The following is a 23705-nucleotide window of genomic DNA, read 5'->3' on the forward strand; positions in this document are numbered from 1 at the left end:
ACGTATAAATTACACTTCTTCTATGATTTGCATACATTGGTTCATAAATCTTTTAAAAATAGAGTTATTAAACTTATATTTTATAGAAGAACCATATATTATATGTTTTAAAATTTTCAAAACTTACTACTCCTATTTATTGACTTTTCAGATATATACTCCATTTTTACCAATTTGTTTTTAACTCTTTTGTTCATTGAATATCAGTTTAACTAGTTCTAAAGCTAAATGGAATATAAGTTAGTTTATATATTAAAAGTATATAATTATAAATAAAAAATCCAATATAATTGCAATGAAATTATCCACCTAAAGTTTCAGTTAAAGACTACTTAAACCAAACATGACAAGAAAAAGAGAGTAAATAAACTTGAAACAGATTATGCAAAGCCTAAAATGGTGTGGACTCTTTTAGCAATACGACGATGATTGTAGTGACATGGGGCTACTACATGGGGCTGAATCGATATGAAATATTTTGCTATTTATAAACAGATCATAGTCATCATAGAACAAACATGTAATTGAGAAAGAAATATAACCAAAGACAACTTGCCAATTTTTACCATATTGGTTCATAAATATTTTAATAATGGAATTATTAAACTTATAAATAATACAAATTTTTAAGACTGGACATTCTGACTATAACTACCAAGAAACTAATGGGTACTGACTGTCGAAGGATTCCGAATATTGCTAACAGCCCAAGTTGTTTCTTAAAAAATGAATGAATTACTGTGGTTGAGAGTCCTATTAGCTATTGAGATTTTACATGGTGAAAAGTAGCCTTAGTAAACATACAGAAGAACTAATTCATAAAATAATACCAGAACAGAGGAGGAATCAATTCAATCAATCGACTATCAATCTAACTGTAATGACCCGACCAGTCATTTTGAGCTCGAGCGCGTTGCTCGGCGGTTTGAGGTCTTGAGTAGCTTCACATTATGCATTATGACTTGTACTTGAGGTCGGAATTGAATTTCAGGAAGTTCAGAGTAGTTTCGGAAGGAAAATTCTCAATTCAGAAGCTTTAAGTTGGAAGAGTTGAATAAGGTTTAACTTTTGAGTAAACGACCTCAATATTGGGATTTAAAGGTTCCAATATGTTCATATGACGATTTCAGATGTGAGCGTATGTTCGGGTTGAGTATCGGGTGGTCCGGAAGTATTTCGACGCCTCATATGAAAAGTTGGCATTTTGAAGATTTTAGAATTTCCTAATTTTGGTTTGAAGTGGACTTTGGTGTTATCGATGTCTGTTTGGGATTCCGAACCTTGAAATAGGTTCGTATCGTGATTTTTGACTTGTGCGTAAAGTTTGGCGTCATTTCGGGATATTTAAGTATGAATCGGACGCGTTCGTCTAAGTTTGAATCTTTGAAAGTTTGGAATTTTTCCTAGGTTTGACCATGGTTTGACTTTGAGTCTATCGGGTTCGTATTTTGGGTTCACGACTTGGAATAGATCTGTTTTGTCATTTGAAACTTACCTACAAAATTTAGTTTTATTCGGAGTTGATTTGATGTGGTTCGGACGATTGGTTGCAATTCTATAATTTCCTGAAGTTCATTATGATTTTTATGCATTTTGGTGTTCTGTTCTAGAGGTTATTTTGGTGATTTGTTCGTGCGAGCAAGTTCGCATTATGTTTTTAGACTTTTGGACTGTCACGACCCAAAATCCTAACCTGCCGTGATGGCGCCTATCGTGGTACTAGGCAAGCCGACCTTTCGAAATAATTCCAACACATTTAACAGAAATGCATTAAAGCAGTTTAAATAATAAAAGTTCTCATAAAAACAGGGATAAAAAACCCAAAACACAACGTAGAAGATCCCAACTATCGGGATGTCACAAAGTACATAAGCATATATACATCACAAGTCTGGATTATACTGTCTATGATAGTCTGAAATTAAATACAATAAATGAAAGATAGGGATGGAGAGACAATATCTGCGAAACACCGGGCTGCTACCTTGGAATCTCCAAAAGATCAATTGTGCGATGGAATCAACACCCACCATGTCCGAAAACACCTAAATCTGCACACAAAGTGCAGGGTGTAGCGTGAGTACAACCAACTCAGTAAGTAACAAGACTAAATAAAGAACTGAAAGTAGTGACGAGCTTCACAGTTATAGTTCGATTACAGTGATTTCAACATAGGAAGGTAGGAATGCTTTCAAGTTCGATAAATTAGGCCAAAACAGTTACTTCATGACAAGTTTAAGTGAAATAGAGTGTAATATCTTTCAGAAATTTCAAGACAGTGATACATGGAAGCTAAGTGCAACAATAATGAAATCAAATGCATCCTCTCAGGGCCACAGTCACTCAGCCCTCCCATTCACTCAGCACTCGGCACTCGCACTCAGTAGGCACTTGCACTCATTGGGGGTGTGTACAGACTCCAGAGGGGCTCCTTCAGCCCAAGCGCTATAATCCGCACAGACAACTCACATGTTGCAAGGACAACTCACGTGCTATAGTATAATATCTGGATCTGAACGGACAACTCACGTGTTGCACGGACAACTCACGTGTTGCACGGACAACTCATGTGCTATAGTATCAATATCTCACTATCGGGCCCTCGGCCTCACTTAGTCATCAATCTCTCCAGTCTCACGGGCTCTCAGTAATCATGAAAATCAACCCCCAACAGAAATGATATAATGCATCAACAAGGAACCATAGAGACTGAGAAATAATATACAAGTAAAACTGTGACTGAGTACAAAACAGCAAATTTAGCATATAATTCGACATATACACGACCTTTGTGGGTCCCTACAGTATCAACACATAGTAGAAACATGATTTCTAACATGATTTATGGTTCAATTTCTCTAATACATGGAGAATGTACAGATAACAACATATTATTCAATTACACAGTTCTATGGAATTTGAACAAGTCACAATTCCTATGGTGCACGCCCACACGCTTGTTACCTAGCATGTGCGTCATCTCAAAATCAAATACATGACACAAAATATGAGGTTTCATACCTTCAGAACTAAATTTAGAACTGTTTCTTACCTCAATCCGAGCAAATCTCTACTCCAATATACCCTTGCCTCACGAAACGGCTTTCGAATGCCTCGAATCTAGCCATAAACAATTTGATATAATCAATACGGGCTAAAGGAATTAACACCATAAGAAAACTCTAAGCTATTAATCAAAATCAAAAATCGATTAAAAAGTCGGCCCTCGATCCCACGTCTCGAAATTCGATAAAAGCCACAAAACCCGAAAGCCCATTCAACCACGAGTTAAACCATACCAAATTTATCAAAATCTGACACCAAATTGCCACCCAAATCCCCAAATGAAACTCTCCAAATCCCTAGCCTCAACCTCCCAATTTACTCCTTAAATATACACCAACTAGGTGGGAAATCAATGGGGAGGCAAGATTATCGATAAAAAATGAGCACAAGGGACTTACCTCAAGAATCCCATCGAAAACCCTCTCAAGAATCGCCCAAACCCGTGCTTGAAATGTTTGAAATGAGGTCAAAATCGCGAACCCTTATTTTAATAATCTGTCTAGCCCTTTTGATTCTGCGAGAACTTAACCGCTTTTGCGGCGTCGCAGAAGCAACAACACACACGCATTTGCCGCCCATTCCTCTCTTGCGGTCCCTCACTCCGCTTCTGCGGACTCACTTCTGCGAGCATCCAAGTCACTTATGTGGTCCCAGCTCATCTACCCACTCCCACTTCTGCGGTCCTCCTGCGCGCCTTCCGCTTCTGCGCACCTCTCGCCGCACATGCGGCCACGCAGGTTCAGAAAACTCCTCGCACATGCGACCACCTTCACACTCCCCTCCAATCTCTCACCTGCGCAAGCCAGCCCGCACATGCAAGCTTGCATCTGTGATCAAAGCTCCGCAGGTGCGGTTACACCAGCAGAGGTCCATCTTCAGCAATCACTCAACTTCAACTTTTGATCTGTTACCCATCCGGAATCAACCCTAGGCCCCAGGACCTCATCCAAACACACCAACAAGTCCTAAAATCTCATACGAACTTAGTCGATCCCTCAAATCACATCAAACAACTTCAAAAACATGAATCGCACCCCAATTCAAGCCTATTGAAACTAAGAAAATTCAACTTCTACAAATGATGATGAAACCTATCAAAACACGTCCGATTGACCCTAAATTTTGCACAAAAGTCACATTTGACATTATGGACCTACTCCAACTTCCAAAATTGGAATCCGACCCGATATTAAAAAGTCCACTCCTGGTCAAACATTCAATAAATTCCAACTTTCTCCATTTCAAGCCTAATTCTACTGCGGACCTCCAAATCACAATTCGGACACACTCCTAAGTCCGAAATCACCCAACGGAGTTAACAGAACCATCAAAACTCTATTTCGGAGTCGTTTGCTCATAGATCAACATCCGGTCAATCATTTAACATAAGCTTTCAACCTTGGGACTAAATATCTCATTTTATTTTGAAATCTCTCCGGATCATAACCGACCACCCCGGTAAGCCACATAACAGCAATTAAGCACAAAATGAGTAGTAAATGGGGGAACGGGGTTATAACTCTCAAAATGACCGGCCGTGTCGTTACATCCTCCCCCTCTTAAACAAACGTTCGTCCTCGAACGGGTCTAGAAACGTACATGGATTCTCAAATAGGTGTGGATATCTGCTCCACATCTCCCACTCGGTCTCCCAAGTAGCCTCATCAATCGGCTGACCTCTCCACTGCACCTTAACCGAAGCAATGTCTTTTGACCTTTACTTCCACACCTGTTGATCCAAAATGGCCACCGGCTCCACATCATAAGTCAAATCACCATCCAACTGAACTGTGCTGAAATCGAAAACATGAGACAGATCTCTTACATACTTCTGGAGCATAGAAACATGAAACACTGGATGCACACTCGACAAACTAGGTGGCAAGGCAAGCTTGTAAGCCACCTCCCCAATCCTCTCAAGTACCTCAAACAACCCAATATACCGAGGGCTTAACTTGCCCTTCTTCCCGAACCTCATAACACCCTTCATGGGTAAAACCTTTAGCAGTACCTTCTCCCAACTATGTACGCAATATCACGTACCTTCCTATTGGCATAACTCTTCTGTCTAGACTGTATTGTGCGAAACCGCTCCTGAATCATCTTAACCTTGTCCAAAGCATCCTAGACCAAGTCAGTACCCAATAGCCTAGCCTCACCCAGCTCAAACTAACCCACTAGAGATCTACATCGTCTCCGATACAAAGACTCATACGAAGTCATCTGAATGCTCGACTGGTAGTTGTTGTTGTAGGCAAACTCCACAAGCGGCAGAAATTGATCCTATTATCCCCCAAAATCAATGACATAAGTAAATAGCATGTCCTCCAATATCTGAATAGTGCGCTCAGACTGTCCGTCCGTTTGAGGGTGAAACGATGTGCTCAACTCAACCTAGGTACCCAACTCCCGCTGCACGGCTCTCCAAAAATGCGATGTGAACTGCATGCCACGATCTGAAATGATGGACACTGGCACACCGTGAAGGCAAACAATCCCTCGGATGTAAATCTCAGCCAACCGCTCCGAAGAATAAGTAGTCCTAACTAGAATGAAGTCCGCAAACTTGGTCAGCCAATCCACAATCACCCAAATAGCATCGAACTTCCTTGAAGTCCATGGCAGCCCAACCATAAAATCCATGGTGATCTGCTCCCATTTCCACTCTGGAATCTGTAGCCCCTGAAGCAATCCAGTCGGTCTCTGATGCTCATAGTTCACCTGCTGACAGTTGAGGTACCGAGCTAGAAACCTACTATATCCTTCTTCAATCTTCTCCACCAATAATGCTGCCTTAAGTCCTGATACATATTCGCAGCACCTGGATGAATGGAATACTGCAAACTGTGGGCCTCCTCAAGAATCAAATCACGTAGCCCATCTACCTTAGGAACACAAATCCGACCATGCATCCTCAATACTCCATCATCCTCATAGTAACATCTCTGGCATCATCGTGCTGGACCGTGTCCTTAAGGACAAGAAAATGAGGATCATCATATTGGCGCTCTCTGATACGATCATATAAGGAAGACCGAGAAACCACACAAGCTATAACCCGACTAAGCTCCGAAACATCTAATCTCACGAACTGGTTGGCCAAGGCCTGAATATCAACTGCAAGAGGTCTCTCACCAACAGGAATGAATTCAAGGCTACCCATACTCATTGCCTTTCTACTCAAGGAATCGGCCACCACATTGGCCTTCCCGTGATGATATAAAATAGTGATATCATAGTCCTTTAGTAGTTCCAACCATCTCCGCTGCCTCAAATTTAGATCTTTCTTTTTGAACAAGTGCTGAAGACTCTGATGATCTATAAACACCTCATAAGACACACCAATAAAGATAGTGCCTCCAAATCTTTAATGCATTAACGATGGCAGATAACTCCAAATCGTGGATAGGGTAGTTCTTCTCATGGGGCTTCAAATGACGCGAAGCATAAGCAATCACTTTACCCTCCTGCATCAAAACGCATCCAATACCGATCCAAGAAGCATCACAATACACAGTATAAGAACCAGAAGTTGAAGGTAGAACTACCACTAGAGCTGTGGTCAAGGCATTCTTGAGCCTCTGAAAGCTCTCCCCACACTCATCCGACCACCTGAAAATAGCACCCTTTCTGGGTCAATTTGGTCAAAGGAGATGCAATAGATGTGAAACCCTCCACGAAGCGACGATAATAACCGGCCAAGCTGATAAAGCTCCAAATTTCTGTAGCTGAGGACGGTGTGGGCAAACTCTGAACTGCCTATATCTTCTTCGGATCAACCTGAATCCCCTCGTTGGACACCACGTGCCCTAAGAATGCCACTGAACCAAGCCAAAACTCACATTTGAAGAACTTAGCATAATGCTTCTCCTCCCTCAACTGTTGCAACACAATCCTCAAATGTTGGGCAAGCTCCTCCTAGCTACGAGAGTATGTCAGTATATCATCAATGAACACTATGACAAACGAGTCGAGATAAGGCTGAAATACACTGTTCATCAGGTGAATGAACATTGTTGGGGCGTTGATCAGCCCAAAAGACATCACGAGGAACGCATAATGACCATAACAGTCCTGAATGTTGTCTTTAGAATATCCGAGTCCCAAATCTTCAACTGGTGATACCTAGACCTCAAGTCAATCTTAGAGAACACCTTTGCTCCCTGAAGTTGGTCAAATAGATCATCAATGTGTGGCAAAGGATACTTGTTCGCTATTGTAACTTTGTTCAACTGCCTGTAATTAATGCACATCCGCATAGTACCATCCTTCTTCTTCACAACCAGAACCGGTGCACCCCAAGGAGACACATTAGGCCTAATAAACCCCTTATCAAGAAGTTCCTGAAGCTACTCATTCAATTCCTTCAACTCAGCTGGTGTCATACGATACGGTGGAATAGAAATGGGTTGAGTGCCCGGCACCAAGTCACTACCAAAGTCAATATCCCTGTCGAGCGGCATGCCCGGTATGTCTGCAGGAAATACATCTGGAAAACATCGCACCACTGGAACAAAATCAATAATAGGAGTATCAGCATCATCATCCCTCATAAAGGCCAAATAAGATAAACAACTCTTCCCAACCATTCGTTGGGCCTTCAAATATGAGATCACTCTGTTAGGAACATAGTCTAGAGAACCTCTCCACTCAATCCTTGGCAACCCCGGCATCGCCAATGTCACGATCTTAGCGTGACAATCGAGAACAGCATGACATGGAGACAACCAATATATACCCAAGATCACGTCGAAGTTAACCATACTAAGTAGAAAAAGATCAACTCTAGCCTCAGATCCCCCAATAGTCACTACACACGACCGATATACACAGTCCACAACAATAGTATCGCCCACGGGCGTGGATACGTGAATAGATGAAACTAAGGAATCACGGGGCATATCCAGATAAAGAGTAAAATACGATGATACATACGAATAAGTGGAACCGGGGTCAAATAATACAGAGGCATCCATGTGGCATACTGAGACAATACAAGTAATCACTAGATCTAAAGCAGCAGCATCTGGTCTGGCAGGAATAGCATAGAATCGGGCCTAACCGCCACCTGATCGGCTTCCACCTCTTAGGCGACCCCTAGCAGACTTAGCCCCACCCCAAGATGGTTGAGTGGGTGGTGTAACTGCTGGTGCTGGTGCTGGTGCCATCGGCCAAGAACTCTGTTGTGGAGCCTCACTTAACAACCTAGGGCAATCTCTATTGATATGACCAAAGTTTTTGCACTCGAAACAACCCCTCCTCTGACGGAAATACTGCTCCTGATAACCCGAGGAACAATTGTAAAAAGCTGAGAGGATGAGGTATGGTGAGAAATCTATATTGGTAGTGCACTAAATTAAGACTGGCCTGAGTGAGCACTATATAAACCATGGCTGGATGATACACCACGGTGAACCGGACGAGCCGTTTAGGCGTGCCTATAAGGACATCCTTGGTCGTGGTAAAACTGACCCCCAGAAGGGACACTGATGAAACCACCCGAGCTACGAGACCTATTGACCTCCCTCTCTCCACGCTCCTGACTGCAGACCATCTCTATTTGCCGAGCAATGTCAACCACCTCGTCGAAAGTAGCACCAGACACCCTCTCCCTAGTCATAAGAAATCGCAATTGATACGTGAGGCCATCAACGAACCTCCTAATCCTCTCCCTATTAGTGGGAACCAACCAAACCGCGTGATGAGCCAAATCAGAAAATCGCATCTCATACTATGTCACAGACATACCCTCCTATCGTAACTGCTCAAACTGTCTGCACAGCTCCTCCCTCCGAGACTGCAGCACGAAGTACTTCAAGAAGAGAACGGAGAACTCCTGTCGTGCAAGTGGTGCTGTACTGAATGGGTTGTGCCTCTCATAATCCTCCCACCATCTGAAGGAAGCCCCAGTAAACTGAAAATTAGTGAACGAGACCCCACTGGTCTCCAGAATACCCGCAGTGTGAACAATTCGCTGGCACTTATCCAAGAAACCCTGGGCATCCTCTAACTCATCACCGCTAAATGATGGAGGCTGAAGCCTCCCAAATCTCTCAAGTCTCCTCTACTCATCATCAGCCATAACGGGGACCACCGGGGCTTGAGAAGCTGCAACCGGTTGGGCTGGTAGTACCCCCGATTTCTAAAGTCGAGTACCTCCCTTGGCATGAGAAGTGTCTGGTGGCCTGAGTTGAAACAGCCTGAGCAAGGCTAGTGCAAACAGTTAATATCTGGGCCAAAGCCTCCTGAAGGCCTGGAATCACAATAGACACAGCTGGTGCCAGAGCTGGCCCCAACGACTCAACCACATCTGGAATCTGCTCTTGAGCTGGAGCAACTAGTGGGTCTATAGGTGCTGTTCTAGCTGCTGTACGAGCTGCACCTCGGCCTCTACCACGGCCGAGGCCTCACCTCGGCCTATCATGACCCTACCTGGTGGTACTGGTGACTGTCCGTCCTGCCCGGTAGCACGTGTCCTCGCCATCTGTGAGAGAATAGAATAATAGAAATTTAGTGACCGAAATCAACAAATATGCACGACAAGAATACAAGAATGTGAAGTTTCCTAAGGGTTCGACAGCCTCTCAAAGATAAGTACAGATGTTTCCCTACCGATCCGCAAGACTATACTAAACCTTCTCATGACTCGTGAGACCTATGTAACCTAGGCTCTAACACCAACTTGTCATAACCCAAAATCCTAACCTGCCGTGATGGCGCCTATCGTGGTACTAGGCAAGCCGACCTTTCAAAATAATTTCAACACCTTTAACAAAAATGCAATAAAGCAGTTTAAATAATAAAATTCCCCATAACATAGGGATAGAAACCCAAAACACAACGCGGAAGTTCCCAACTATCTGGATGTCACAAAGGACATGAGCATCTATACATCACAAGTCTGGAATATATTGTCTATGATAGTCTGAAATTAAATTAAATAAATGGAAATATAGGGATGGAGAGACAAGATCTGCGAAGCGCTGTGCAGCTACCTTGGAATCTCCAAAATATCAATTGTGCGATGGAATCAACATCCACCGTGTACGGAAACACCTAAATCTACACACGAAGTGCAGGGTGTAGCGTGAGTGAAACCTAATCAGTAAGAAACAAGACTAAATAAATAACTGAAAGTAGTGACGAGCTTCATAGTTATAGCTAAATTACAGTGATTTCAACATAGGAAGGTAGGCATGCCTTCAAGTTCGATTAATTAGTCCAAAACAGTTACTTCATGACATGTTTAAGCGAAATAGAGTGTAATATCTTTCAGAAATTTTGAGACAATGATACATGGCAGCTAAGTGCAATAATAATGAAATAAAATGCATCCTCTCAGGGCCACAATCACTCAACCCTTCCATTCACTCAACACTCAGCACTCGCACTTAGTAGGCACCTGCGCTCAGTGGGGGTGTGTGCAGACTCTGAAGGGGCTCCTTCAGCCCAAGCGCTATAATTCGTACGGACAACTCACATGCTATAGAATAATATCTGGATCCCCGCGGACAACGCACATGTTATACGGACAAAATCACGTTCTATAGTATCAGTATCTCACTATTAGGACCTCGGCCTCACTCAGTCACCAATCTCTCCAGTCTCTCGGGCTCTCAGTAACCATGAAAATCAGCCCCTAACAGAAATCATATAATGTATCAACAAGGAACAATAGAGACTAAGATAAAATAAATAAGTAAAATGTGAATGAGTACAAAACAATTAATTTAGCAGATAATTCAACATGTACACGACCTCTGTGGGTCCCTACAGTGCCAACACATAGTCGAAACATGATTTGTGGTTCAATTTCTCTAATACATGGAGAATATACAGATAACAACAGATTATTCAACTACACAGTTCTATGGAATTCGACCAAGTCACAATTCCTATGGTGCACGCCCACACGCCCGTCACCTAGCATGTACATCACCTCAAAACCAAATACATGACATGAAATACGAGGTTTCGTACCCTCAGAATCAAATTTAGAACTGTTGCTTACCTCAATCTAAGCAAATATCTACGCCAATATACCCTTGCCTCGCGAAACGGCTTCCGGATGCCTCGAATCTAGCCATAAACAATTCGATATATCAATACGGGCCAAAGGAATCAACTCCATAAGAAAACACTAAGTTATTAATCAAAATCAAAATTCGACTCAAAGGTTGGCCCTCGGGCCCACGTCTCGAATTTTGATAAAAGTCACAAAACCCGAAAGCCTATTCAACCACGAGTCTAGCCATACCAAATTTATCAAAATTAGACACCAAATCACCACCCAAATCCCCAAATCAAACTCTCCAAATTCCTAGCTTCAAACTCTCAATTTACACCTTAAATATACACTAAGTAGGTGGGAAATCAATGGGGAAGTAAGATTATCGATTAAAATTGAGCACAAGGGACTTACCTCAAGAATCCCATCGAAAACCCTCTCAAGAATCGCCGAAATCCGTGCTTGAAATGATTGAAATGAGGCCAAAATTGTGAACCCTTGTATTAATAATCTACCCAGCACTTCCGTTTCTGCAAGAACTTGCGGCATCGCAAAAGTGACAACACACATGCATGTGCGGCCCATTCCGCTCCTGCGGTCCCTCACTCTGCTTCTGTGAGCATCCAAGCCACTTCTGTGGTCCCATCTCATATGTACACTCCAGCTTCTGCGGTACTCCTGCCGCATTTGCGTGATACCCTATCGCACTTGCGCGCCTTCTGCTTCTGCGCACCTCTTACTGCACCTGCGACCACGTAGGTACGGAAAACTCCCCACACCTACGACCACCTACACACTCCTCTCCAATCTCACAGTTGCACAAGCCAGCCCGTACCTGCGAGCTCGCACCTGCGATCAAAGCTCCCCAGGTGCGGTTAAACTAGTAGAGGTCTATCTTCAGCAATCATTCAACTTCAACTTTTGATCCGTTACCTATTCGGAATCAACCCGAGGCCATCGGTACCTAAATCAAACATACCAACAAGTCCTAAAACCCCATACGAACTTAGTCGAGCCCTCAAATCACATCAAACAACTTTAAAAGCATATATCGCACCCCAATTCAAACCTATTGAAACTAAGGAAATTCAACATCTACAATCGATGTATAAACCTATCAAAACATATTCAATTGACCCCAAATTTTGCACACAAGTCACATTTGATATTACGGAACTACTCCAACTTCCGGAATCGGAATTCGACCTCGATATCAAAAAGTCCACTCATGGTCAAACTACCCAAAAATTTCAACTTTCGTCATTTCAAGCCTAATTCTACTATGGACCTCCAAATCACAATCCGGACATTCTTCTAAATCCAAAATCACCCAACAAAGCTAACAGAACCATAAAAACTCCTTTCCGGTGTCGTTTGCTCATATATCAGCATCTGGTCAATTATTTCAACTTGAGCTTTCAACCTTGGGACTAAGTGTCTTATTTCATTCTGAAATCTCTCCGGACCCAAACCGACTACCTCGGCAAGTCACATAACAGTTATAAAGTTCAAAATGAGCAGTAAATGGGGGAACGAGGCTATAACTCTCAAAACGACCAGCCGGGTCCTTACATGTGGATGGAATATTGTGTTTGGAGCCCCGTGGGCTCAAATGAGTTTTTGGACGCGTTACGGAGGAGTTTATAGAGGTTCAGCTAGTTCTGGTGCACTGTTCTCACATTTACGAGGTTTTAATTGCATTTGCGAAGATGGGGTAGGACAGGAAAGTTCGCAATTGCGAACTATTTAATGGCAATTACGATTGGGACAACTTCCGCATTTGCGAGGTTCTAGTCGTATTTACGACTCTGGCAGTGTTGGTCAGCCTTCGCATTTGTGATGTCTATTTTGCATTTGCGAGCCTCATGTTACAAATGCGACATCTGAGGTTATTATCAAGAATTCATTTCAGGACTTAGCCCATTTCTCTCACATTGTCATTTGGTTGAGTGATTTTTGGTGCTCTTGGAGGCAAGATTTTCATCATCTATTGCAAGGTAAGTAATTCTCACATAATGTAAGTTAATTACATGGATTGTTTTTAGCAAATATACCACTAGGCTAGCTGCCTAGTGGTTAATATATAAATATAATTGTCACACCTCTTTTTTCCCACGCAACCCTTATTACGAGGTTGAGTTAGAAGAGTTTTTTCAATTAAAGTGACGTTTTGAAAAGGGATTATTTATTATTTAGAGTCGCCACTTGGAATTGAGTTTTGATGTTCCAAGTCACCTTTTATTGAATCCCTTATCAAAAGGAAGATTTGACTCCTAATTTATGGTCTGCGAAAACAGAAGACTGAGTAAGGAATTCTGTTGACTGAGGGGAAGGTGTAAGGCACCTCTCGAGTCCCGTAGTTCTAGCACGGTCACTTTATTGACTAATGTAAGGCTTAAATCAATTTTTAGCTATTCTTGTATTTTATTGATTATGGCTTATTTATTACCGCTTAATTAATTATTAATTTTTTTTAATTGTTTGGACCCAGATGCGATACGCACACAAGGTATTTCTTTGAAGTTAGATATTAAACCAAAGTACGGAATGTACACATGGTTAAGATTTATTTTAAATTTAAAGGCATCAAGGCGTGGAATGCGCACATGATCCTTTTATTATTTAAGCATATCAATCCAAGGTTCGAGTATGAACACATGGGCTAATATTTAAAGTGCGTCTAAACTTTTTCTAGTGTATTTAGAGTTATTCTAATTATTTTGTCTCTTTTAGATTCGAGATATATATTTGTCAAAGCTGGTTCAGCTAGTATTGAGATCAAACATTCCACTTTCTCTGGCGATAACTGGAATCTTATTTTTGCACATCCAATACGTGCTTTTTAGAAAAACCTACAAGTCATCACAAACAAATAAAACGAACAAACAATTTCTGCCCCAGTTTGCACTAGGAAATTTTTGTGAGTTATTGAAAATACATTAAACTATCTTTGCTATTGTAGAATAAGGAATTGAAAAAGACATGAGAGATTTTTTTTATAATATTTTATAATAGGGATTGACGTACCCTATGTTAACAAGAAGAAAGGCAACCAGGGGATGTAGTATCCTATGTCGACAATAAGATGAGGCTCGTGGTAGTCTAGGATGCTACAAAGGAATGTCGTACCCTATGTTTGCAACAAGAAATGCAACCAGGGATGAAATACCCTGTGTTGGCAATAAGATGAGGCTCGAGTCACTTTGGGATTCTACTAGGGAATGTTGTACCCTATGTTTGCAACAAGAAATGCAACCAGGGGATGTAGTACCCTGTGTTAGCGATAAGATGAGGCTCGAGGCACTTTGGGATTCTACTAGGGAATGTTGTACCCTATGTTTGCAACAAGAAATGCAACCAGGGGATGTAATACCCTGTGTTGGAAATAAGATGAGGCTCGTGGCACTCTAAGATGCTACTAGGGAATGTCGTGCCCTATGTTAGCAATGAGAAATGTAACCAGGGGATGTAGTACCCTGTGTTGGCAATAAGATGAGGCTCGTGGAACTTTGAGATGCTACTAAGGAATGTCGTACCCTATGTTGGCAATGAGAAATGTAACCAGGGGATGTAGTACCCTGTGTTAGCGATAAGATGAGGCTCGTGGCACTCTGAGATGCTACTAGGGAATGTCGTGCCCTATGTTAGCAATGAGAAATGTAACCAGGGGATGTAGTACCATGTGTTAGCGATAAGATGAGGCTCGTGGCACTCTAGGATGCTACTAGGGAATGTCGTACCCTATGTTAGCAATGAGAAATGTAACCAGGGGATGTAGTACCCTGTGTTGGCAATAAGATGAGGCTCGTGGCACTCTGAGATGCTACTAGGGAATGTTGTACCCTATGTTGGTAATGAGAAATGTAACCAGGGGATGTAGTACCTTGTGTTGAAGATAGGGTGAGGCTCGTGGTACTTCTGAGATGCTACTAGGGAATGTCATGCCCTATGTTAGCAATGAGAAATGTAACCAGGGGATGTAGTACCATGTGTTAGCGATAAGATGAGGCTCGTGGCACTCTAGGATGCTACTAGGGAATGTTGTACCCTATTTTGGCAGAAAGTAATGCAACCAGGGAATGTAGTACCCTATGTTGAAGATAGGGTATTGGTTCCCTAAAATGAAACTAAAAATAACATGATTACATGTATATTTGAAGGAAATCAAGTATTTGAGAACTTTACTTGGTGGTGTTTGTCTTTTCACGAACTGTTTCCTAAAATTGCTACGTTCCTGTTCTGAACAAAGAAAGATTCGTTAGTTTTAAAATGGTGGTCAGTTTGTGGCCTTGATTTCTTGGGTGACTTGACCTCGAGTCCATTACACTTGTTAGAAAAGTTGACTCTGTCGATGGTCGTACAAATCACCGGGAGATTCTGTCTTTACTTTCTGGAGATCTTCTTTCTCAACATCAAAACCAGACTATTTTGCGCCTATCACCACTTGTGTTTATGATACAAACAACCTTGCTCCCAAAACAACTTTAAACTGAGTAACTTTTGTTGAACCTTGAAGCATTGTTCAGTCCTTCAAGCCTTTTGCTCGCCAGGAAAAATCACAGATGGCTTTATGCCTTTGCCCATACGGTGTATGTCCAGCTATCTTTGCTTTATATAACGGGAAAACTATAACCAATTTTGTGGCCTTTTCTTTGCTTTGCTTTGCTTTGCTTTGACAAAATTAGACTGAAAGGGACTCAAATGTATTACAACTTAATCAGGAAGTGTCCCTTTCAGAGGAAAAAAATAAGAAAGGACTTATCGGGAGGAATATGCTGACTTCAATGAACATGACATGCACTTTGGACTGGATGACCGATCCATTTGAACCGTGTAATTCTCGAAATCTCTTATAAACTTTACTTTGAAACTAAGTTCTTTGTCTTAACCATGTTTGTGTTGGGATGTACGAAGCCTTAAATCGATCAATGATACCCTTTGTGGGTTTTCACCAATTGACCTCTCTCATTTGCCTTTCTCTCAACTCACTATTGCCTTATAGTGCCCGTGAAGGTTTTCACTAATAAGACTCTCTCATTTAATTTTTTCTCTCTTCAATGGCTGAGGCATTACCCGTAGTATACTGATTTAGCATTCTCGAAAGTTGATCAGAAGGTCTTAGCAGGGAAAGGTAAAAAGAACTATTCAACTGAATTACAACTTTTGGAACCATTTTGCTGGAACAACCATCGAAAATAAAATAAAATCATGCCCCAGTTTCTTTGAATACTAGAAAAATGTGGATTTTTGTTTTGGTCTGACCAAACCCCAGAGTGAGGCTGCCTACGTATCCTTTCAGAATCAGGTCGAACATAGTTCAATTAACATAAACTTGTTTTGATGATTTTTTTTTTAAGTACATTGGTTCCGAAAGAGGGGAAAATAAAGAAATATAAACAAGGCTTCAAAGGGATAACTAGGGTTGACCAATGTTTGGGTAGCGAGAATGATAGCCTTTCGTCATCCCAACCTGAAAATGCTAAATATAAGAATGCCCCAACAGAGCCATGTCATACATAGTATCTCTTGACCGCATCTGCGTTGACGGATATATCAGTCACCTTTCTTTCTATATCTGCTAAGTGTAGAGCTCCTTTTGACAATACCTTCTTGACGAGGTAAGGACCTTGCCAATTTGGGGCGAACTTTCCTTTTGCTTCTTCCTGGTGCGGAAAGATACGTTTCAAAACAAGTTGTCCTACCTCGAATTGTCTTGGGCGCACTTTGCCAATTTGGACCATGCCATTCTTTGTTGGTATAACTAACCAAAACAAACTGCCGCCAAACACTTTTCATCAATCAAATTCAACTGTTCCAATCGGGACTTCACCCATTCAGTGTCCTCAATCCCGGCTTCAACAATGATTCGGAGAGAGGGAATCTCAATTTTAGCAAGTATGACCGCTTCAGTTCCATAAATCAATAAGTAGGGCATTGCGCCAACTGATGTACATACAGTTGTCCAGTATCCCAAAAGAGCAAAAGGCAGTTTCTCTTGCCATTGTCTAGACCCTTGGATCATCTTCCTAAGAATCTTCTTGATGTTCTTATTCGCAGCTTCAACAGCTCCATTAGCTTTGGGACGGTAAGGAGTAGAATTGCGATGCTCAATTTTAAATTGTTCGCATACCTCCTTCATCAGATGACTATTCAAATTAGCAGCATTATCTGTAATAATGGTTTTTGGAATACCGAAACGACAGATGATGTTGGAGTGAACAAAGTCTACTACTGCTTTCTTGGTAACTGCTTTCAATGTAATAGCTTCTACCCATTTGGTGAAGTAATCAATTGCAACCAAAATGAATCTGTGCCCATTTGAAGCTTTTGGCTCGATTGGGCCAATGACGTCCATTCCCCAAGCAACAAAAGGCCAAGGAGCCGACATAGGATACAACTCTGAAGGTGGCGAGTGAATCAAATCACTGTGAATCTGACACTGGTGGCACTTGCGAACAAAACGAAAGCAATCTCGTTCCATAGTAAGCCAATAATATCCTGCCCGAAGGATTTTCTTTGCTAGAACATATCCATTCATGTGCGGACCACAAACTCCCGAATGCACCTCATTCATAATTATTTCAGCTTCTTTGGCATCCACACATCTCAACAAATTCAAATCCAGAGTTCTTTTGTATAGGATTTCCCCATTCAAAAAGAAACCATTAGAGAGTCGCCTAATAGTTCTCTTTTGATCCATGTTAGCATGTTCCGGATATTCTCTTATTTTCAGAAACTGTTTAATATCATGATACCATGGTTCACCATCTGGTTCTGCTTCAATTGTATTGCAATAAGCATGTTGATACCGAATTTGAATTTCTAATGGGTCAATATGAGTATTACCCGGATATGGAAGCATTGAGGCTAAGGTGGACAAGGCATCAGCTAATTCATTGTGAAACCTGGGAATGTACCTAAATTCGATGGACTTGAACCTTTTGCTAAGATCCTCCACACATTGTCTATATGGAATAAGCTTGATGTCTCGAGTCTCCCAATCACCTTGAGCCTACCGAATAAGCAAATCTGAATCTCCCATCACCAACTGTTCATGCACATTTAGGTTTATTGCCATGTTCAGACCCATGATACAAGCTTCATATTCTGCCGCGTTGTTTGTACAGAAGAAACGAAGTCGCGCCGTGGCAGGGTAATGTTGCCCAGTAGGTGATACAAGAATTGCCCCAATCCCTACGCCTTTGATGTTGACAGCCCCATCAAAGTATAGTTTCCAAATTTGGCTGTCATCTTGGACTACTTCTTCAACTAAATTAACCTCTTCATCTGGGAAATATGTGTTCAAAGATTCATACTCATCATCAACCGGGTTTTCTGCCAGATGATCAGCCGAAGCTTGTGCCTTCATGGCAGTACGAGTGACATAAACAATATCAGACTCTGTGAGCAAGATTTGCCACTATGCCAATCTTCCAGTTGGCATCGGCTTCTGAAAGATGTACTTCGGGGGATCCATTCGGGGTATGAGGTAAGTTGTATAGGCCAAAAGATAATGCCTAAGCTTCTGGGCGACCCAGGTTAAGGCGCAACATGTCCTTTATAAAAGAGTGTATTTGGCCTCATAAGTGGTTAACGTTTTGCTCAAATAATATATTGCTTGTTCCTTTTTGCCTGTGGCATCATGTTGACCCAGAACACAACAAAAAGAACTATCCATTACTGACAGATATAAAAACAAAGGCCTACCAGGTTCTGGAGGGACCAAAACAGGGGGATTTGACAAATATTCCTTGATCCTATCAAAAGCTTCTTGGCACTCATCTGTCCACTTGATAGCGGCGTTCTTTTTCAACAACTTAAAAATAGGCTCACATGTGGTTGTAAGCTGCGAGATGAACATGCTAATGTAATTCAACCTCCCGAGTAAACTCATGACTTCTATTTTGTTCTTCGGGGGAGGCAGCTCTTGAATGGTCTTTATCTTGGAGGGATATAACTCAATGCCTCTTCGACTAACTATAAAACCCAAAAGCTTCCCAGAAGGAACTCCAAATGCACATTTGGCTGGATTGAGTTTGAGATTGTACCTTGGTAGCCTTTCAAAGAACTTTTTCAAGTCTTGCACATGGTAAGCTTGTGTTCTCGACTTAATGATCACGTCATCAACGTATACTTCAATCTCTTTATGCATCATGTCATGGAATATGGTAGTCATGGATCTCATGTAAGTTGCCCCTGCATTCTTCAAACCGAATGGCATGACCCTATAACAATAAGTTCCCCATGGAGTTGTGAAGGCCGTCTTTTCTGCATCTTCTTTATCCATCAAATTTTGGTGATATCCGGCATAACAATCCACAAAAGATTGGATTTCATGTTTAGCACAATTATCAACAAGGATATGAATGTTGGGTAAGGGAAAGTTGTCCTTTGGACTTGCTTTGTTTAAATCCCTATAGTCAACACAAACTCTGATTTTCCCATCTTTCTTTGGCACTGGCACAACATTTCCTAACCATGTAGTGTATCGGACGACCCTGATCACATTTGCACTTAGTTGCTTCGTGATTTCTTCTTTAATCTTATCACTCATGTCTGTCTTAAACTTCCTTTGTTTTTGCTGGATTGGTGGAAAATTAGGATGTGTGGGAAGCTTATGGACCACTAGATCGGCACTCAAACCCCGGCATGTCATCATACGACCAAGCAAATACATCTCTGTACTCGAACAAAACTTGAATTATGGCATCTCTCGTCTTTTGTTCAGTATGAATGCTTATTTTTGTTTCTCTGGTTTCTTCAGGACTTCCCAGGTTAATTGCCTCAGTTTCATTTAAGTTAGGCTTAGGCTTATTCTCAAATTGATCCAATTCCCTTTTTATTTCTCTAAAAGCCTCATCTTCGTCATACTCAACTTCTTGATTCATTATTTCGAGATTAGATAGCTTTTTAAGATCTGGGCATGAATTCTTTGTGCATGTCATGTTTTTAAAGCCAGCATTATTGAAACTGAAAATGATAAGAAATTAACAAAAATTAGGGAAATAAAAAGATAGAATTTTACTACGAAAATGGAACTTCATTTCATTGAATTTGAAAGGATAGAAGGGTTAGCAGTACTGCAAAGCAATTAAACTAAAATATCTGGATTACAACCCTTAAAATAATCCAAATACAGAAAAAACAACAAAACGGGCTACCAAGACTTTGGGAAGAGGAGCCGCTTCCCAGTTGTTGAGCGAGGTATCTGGACCAATCAGTTGAACACTTGCACGGCTAGGGCCCTCCCCAACTTGAACCATATTGATCTCATAGAACATCTCCTTGAGACCCTGGCAAACTCCGTCAATGTCATCCTGAGTAGAAGGATTTTGGACTTCTTCAAATTGTGGCTTGACAAAAGAGTAGGCAATGTGAGGGATTGGTTTGGACAGATTCCAACCATTCTTTTTGCGGGCCTTGGCTCTGTCTATGTCAGCTGATATTGGTTTAAAGCCCAATCCAAAGGTATTTTTCTTCGAAAATGGAGCAATGGAGTTCACAATTCCTTGCAGAGAGGATCCCAATCCTTTTCCTGGTTCATAGTCGTTCCTCAACATCAGCGAAGCTACCATCATAGATGTGGCTGAAAGACGGGGATGCAGAATTAGTTTTCCTTCTTCCACTTGGTCTAACTCAATCACCTCAAATGCTTGATATATGATGGATTCACATCCTTCCTTGTCCTCGATATATGGAATGGACAGGTCTTTATCGACGGATGAGTCGTCCTCCCCATGAACAATAATTTATTTCCCGTCACACTCGAATTTGACCATTAGATGTAGGGTGGATGGTACAGCTCTGGCCATATGGATCCACGGCCTTCCCAAAAGAAATTTATAGGAAGTTTCCATATCTAACACTTGAAATACAATGTTAAAATCAACCGGGCCGATTGTCATGGTGAGTTCGATTTTCCCAATAGTGTCTCTTTTTGAACCATCAAAAGCTCCAATTCTGACATTACTGGTTCGAATTCTGTTAGTGTGAATGTTCAGTTGTTGTAGAGTAGAAAGAGGACACACATCTACACTTGAGCCTCCATCAATCATGACTCCTTTTACGTAGTGCCCTTCACATTTGACCATAAGATGCAAAGCTCTATTGTGGCCAGCCCCTTCCTCAGGCAAATCATCATCGCTGAAAGTAATTCTATTTACTTCAAAGAATCTTTCAGCTATTTTTTCAAGCTGATTCACCGTTGTCTTTTCTGAGACATATGCCTCGTTCAGAGTTTTGATCAACACACGACGATGCTCTTCTGAATGCAAAAGCAGAGATAACAAAGATATCTGAGCAGGAGTTTTCCTTAGTTGGTCAATGATTGAGTAGTCTTGCATTTTCATCTTCTTAAGGAATTCCTCCGCTTCTTTTTCTGCTACGGGTTCTTTCACTGGCAAGTGACTTTCCCTGGCTTGCTTATCTTTTCTCAATTTCTCTGGTGAATAACACCTTCCAGAGCGGGTCAAGCCCCCCATTTCACCTGGTTCTTCAACTATCTCTTTTCCTTTGTATATCATGACAGTCTTGTTATAATTCCAGGGAATAGCTTTTGTGTTTGTCACTAGGAGTTGGGCAACAGGTCGGATCACGACTGGCTCTGTTATATTACTCAAACCATTATTCGGAATGATCTTTTGAATTCCCCCGGGGATGTAAAGTTTTGGCCCACCCAATTGAACCTCAACCTTTTTTGTGCTTCCAGGAACATAGAGAATCATTTTTTCAGAATATGCCAAGTTCAAACTAGAACTCGCACCTTTCACAATCAACGGTGCCAATTGCGGCGGGCTCACTATCACTTTTGGTTTTGGCCCTATGGTTCTAACAACCATCTCTGTCTTGCCAGACTGCTTATAATCCCGATCATCACAAATCATCCCAATAAAATATGTATTATCATGAGTTGGGAGCAGATTGTTTGTGATATTAGGAGTATCCTCATTGTTCGTTACCACAATTGCCTTTGCTTCAATCAAATTTTCAATGGCTTTCTTTAATGTCAAACAATTTTCGGTATTATGCCCTTGGGTGTTAGAGTGATACTCACATCTTGCATTTGAGTCAAAACCTTTTGAATTTGGATTCACATAACGTGGCATAATAGGTTCAATCAACTTCAACTGTATCAACTTTCAAAATAGGCTTGTATACGATTCTCCAATTGGGGTGAACTCTTTCTTTGGCTCCTGTTCTCTCACATATTCTTGTCGGGGACGAGGATTATATGGTGCCTGAAAATTCGGCCGGAGTTGACGGGAGCCTTGTAGAATCGGTGCCCGCCATTGTTGGTGATTGGGAGGCCTAGCATAAGCCTGAGCATTAAACACTGTGTATTGTTGCAGGGGAACTGAGTATCGGGGACCTTGAGGCAGATAATAATGTTGAGGAGAATTGGATTGTCCTTGTTGGAATTGCACGTAAGAAGGAGCTACTCCTCTTTCAACTCCCCCGACCTAGATGCCATCATGGATCCTTCCTCCTTCTTTTTCCGATTTCCGAAACTGCCTGACCCGCTTTGAATTGCTTGTGTGGTCGCCTTAAGGGCTGCCTGACTCACAATTTTGCCTGATTTCATGCCATTCTCAACTATTTCACCAATCTTAATCGCCTCAGTGAAAGGTTTACCAATGGCGGCCAACATGTAATGGAGGTAATCAGGATCCTGTGCTTGGAGAAAATAGTCAATCATTTCTGCCTCTTTCATTGGTGGTTTGACCCTAGCAGCCTGCTCTCTCCACTTGATTGCATATTCTCTGAAGCTTTCTGTTGGTTTCTTCTTTTATGTTGATGAGAGAGGAGCGGTCTGGCACTATATCAATGTTGTACTGAAACTGTTGGACAAAATCTTGAGCCATGTCATTCCAAATGTGCCAGTGAGAGATGTCTTGATCTATGAACCACTCTGAAGCAATTCCTGTCAAACTTTCCCCAAAATAAGCCATGAGCAATTCTTCTTTGCCTCCCGCTCCCCTTAATTGGTTACAATACCTCTTCAAATGGGCAATGGTATCATCATGCCCATCATACTTATCAAACTTGGGGGTCTTAAAGCCAGGTGGCAAATGAACATGGGGAAACATGCATAGATCATTAAACGAAACACTCTTGTGGCCCCCCAAACCCTGTATGTTTCTCATGGTTTGTTCCAAGCTCTTCATTTTTCTGGTCATTTCTTCTTGTTCCATATTCTTTTCGGGCTTTTCGATCTCAATTGGGAACACGTTATGAGGAGTATGCTTGTATGAATCTGGAACCTTTAAAGTCAGTTCTGGAGAGTAATGTTGGGCATCATGAGCATCCAGTTATGGATCATTATTGGACTTTTGAGCAAGAGCCAGTTGAGGGAAACCGAAAGTATGGACAATGAGTATAGTAGGTGGGTCATTTCTGAGGGGTGCGATTGGAGGACGTGGAATGGAGGTACTGGGGATAGTGGGAAGGTTAATGGTCGGACTGAATCCAGGTTGGTACAATGGGTTACTTGTTATGGAGATAGGCACTTGAGTGGCAACTGACACATTATGAAGATTATCCGAGGGCCCTATGGGTAGTGAGGGCGGTGCTTGTCCATTCACCCAGGCTTGGTACATCTCTGCCAATTGTTGCTTCAACACTCTTACTTCTT

At 41.7% G+C, this 23705-nt stretch overlaps 1 protein-coding gene across 1 annotated transcript; it reads right to left on the reverse strand.

Moving 5' to 3' along the window:
• Positions 1 to 22508: 22508 nt before the first annotated feature.
• On the reverse strand, positions 22509 to 23265 carry LOC142177286 (uncharacterized). Its single transcript, XM_075245759.1, has 2 exons — positions 22921 to 23265; positions 22509 to 22856 (listed from the first exon to the last, which is right to left on the reverse strand). Exons 1-2 carry the CDS (start codon positions 23263 to 23265, stop codon positions 22509 to 22511), a joined length of 693 nt encoding a protein of 230 aa, XP_075101860.1.
• Between the last annotated feature and the right edge of the window lie 440 nt (positions 23266 to 23705).

This window comes from Nicotiana tabacum, chromosome 23, assembly GCF_000715075.1.
Source record: "Nicotiana tabacum cultivar K326 chromosome 23, ASM71507v2, whole genome shotgun sequence".
In the NCBI taxonomy this organism is placed as follows: Eukaryota; Viridiplantae; Streptophyta; class Magnoliopsida; order Solanales; family Solanaceae; genus Nicotiana; species Nicotiana tabacum.

Bases quoted from the DNA above. Each gene is read 5' to 3' on its own strand.
- LOC142177286 (XM_075245759.1), bottom strand. From the start codon at position 23,265: ATGGAACAAGAAGAAATGACCAGAAAAATGAAGAGCTTGGAACAAACC. The intron at 22,857-22,920 runs GTCCAACAGTTT...TCAACATAAAAG, and splicing joins ATGACATGGCTCAAGATTTT to AAGAAACCAACAGAAAGCTT.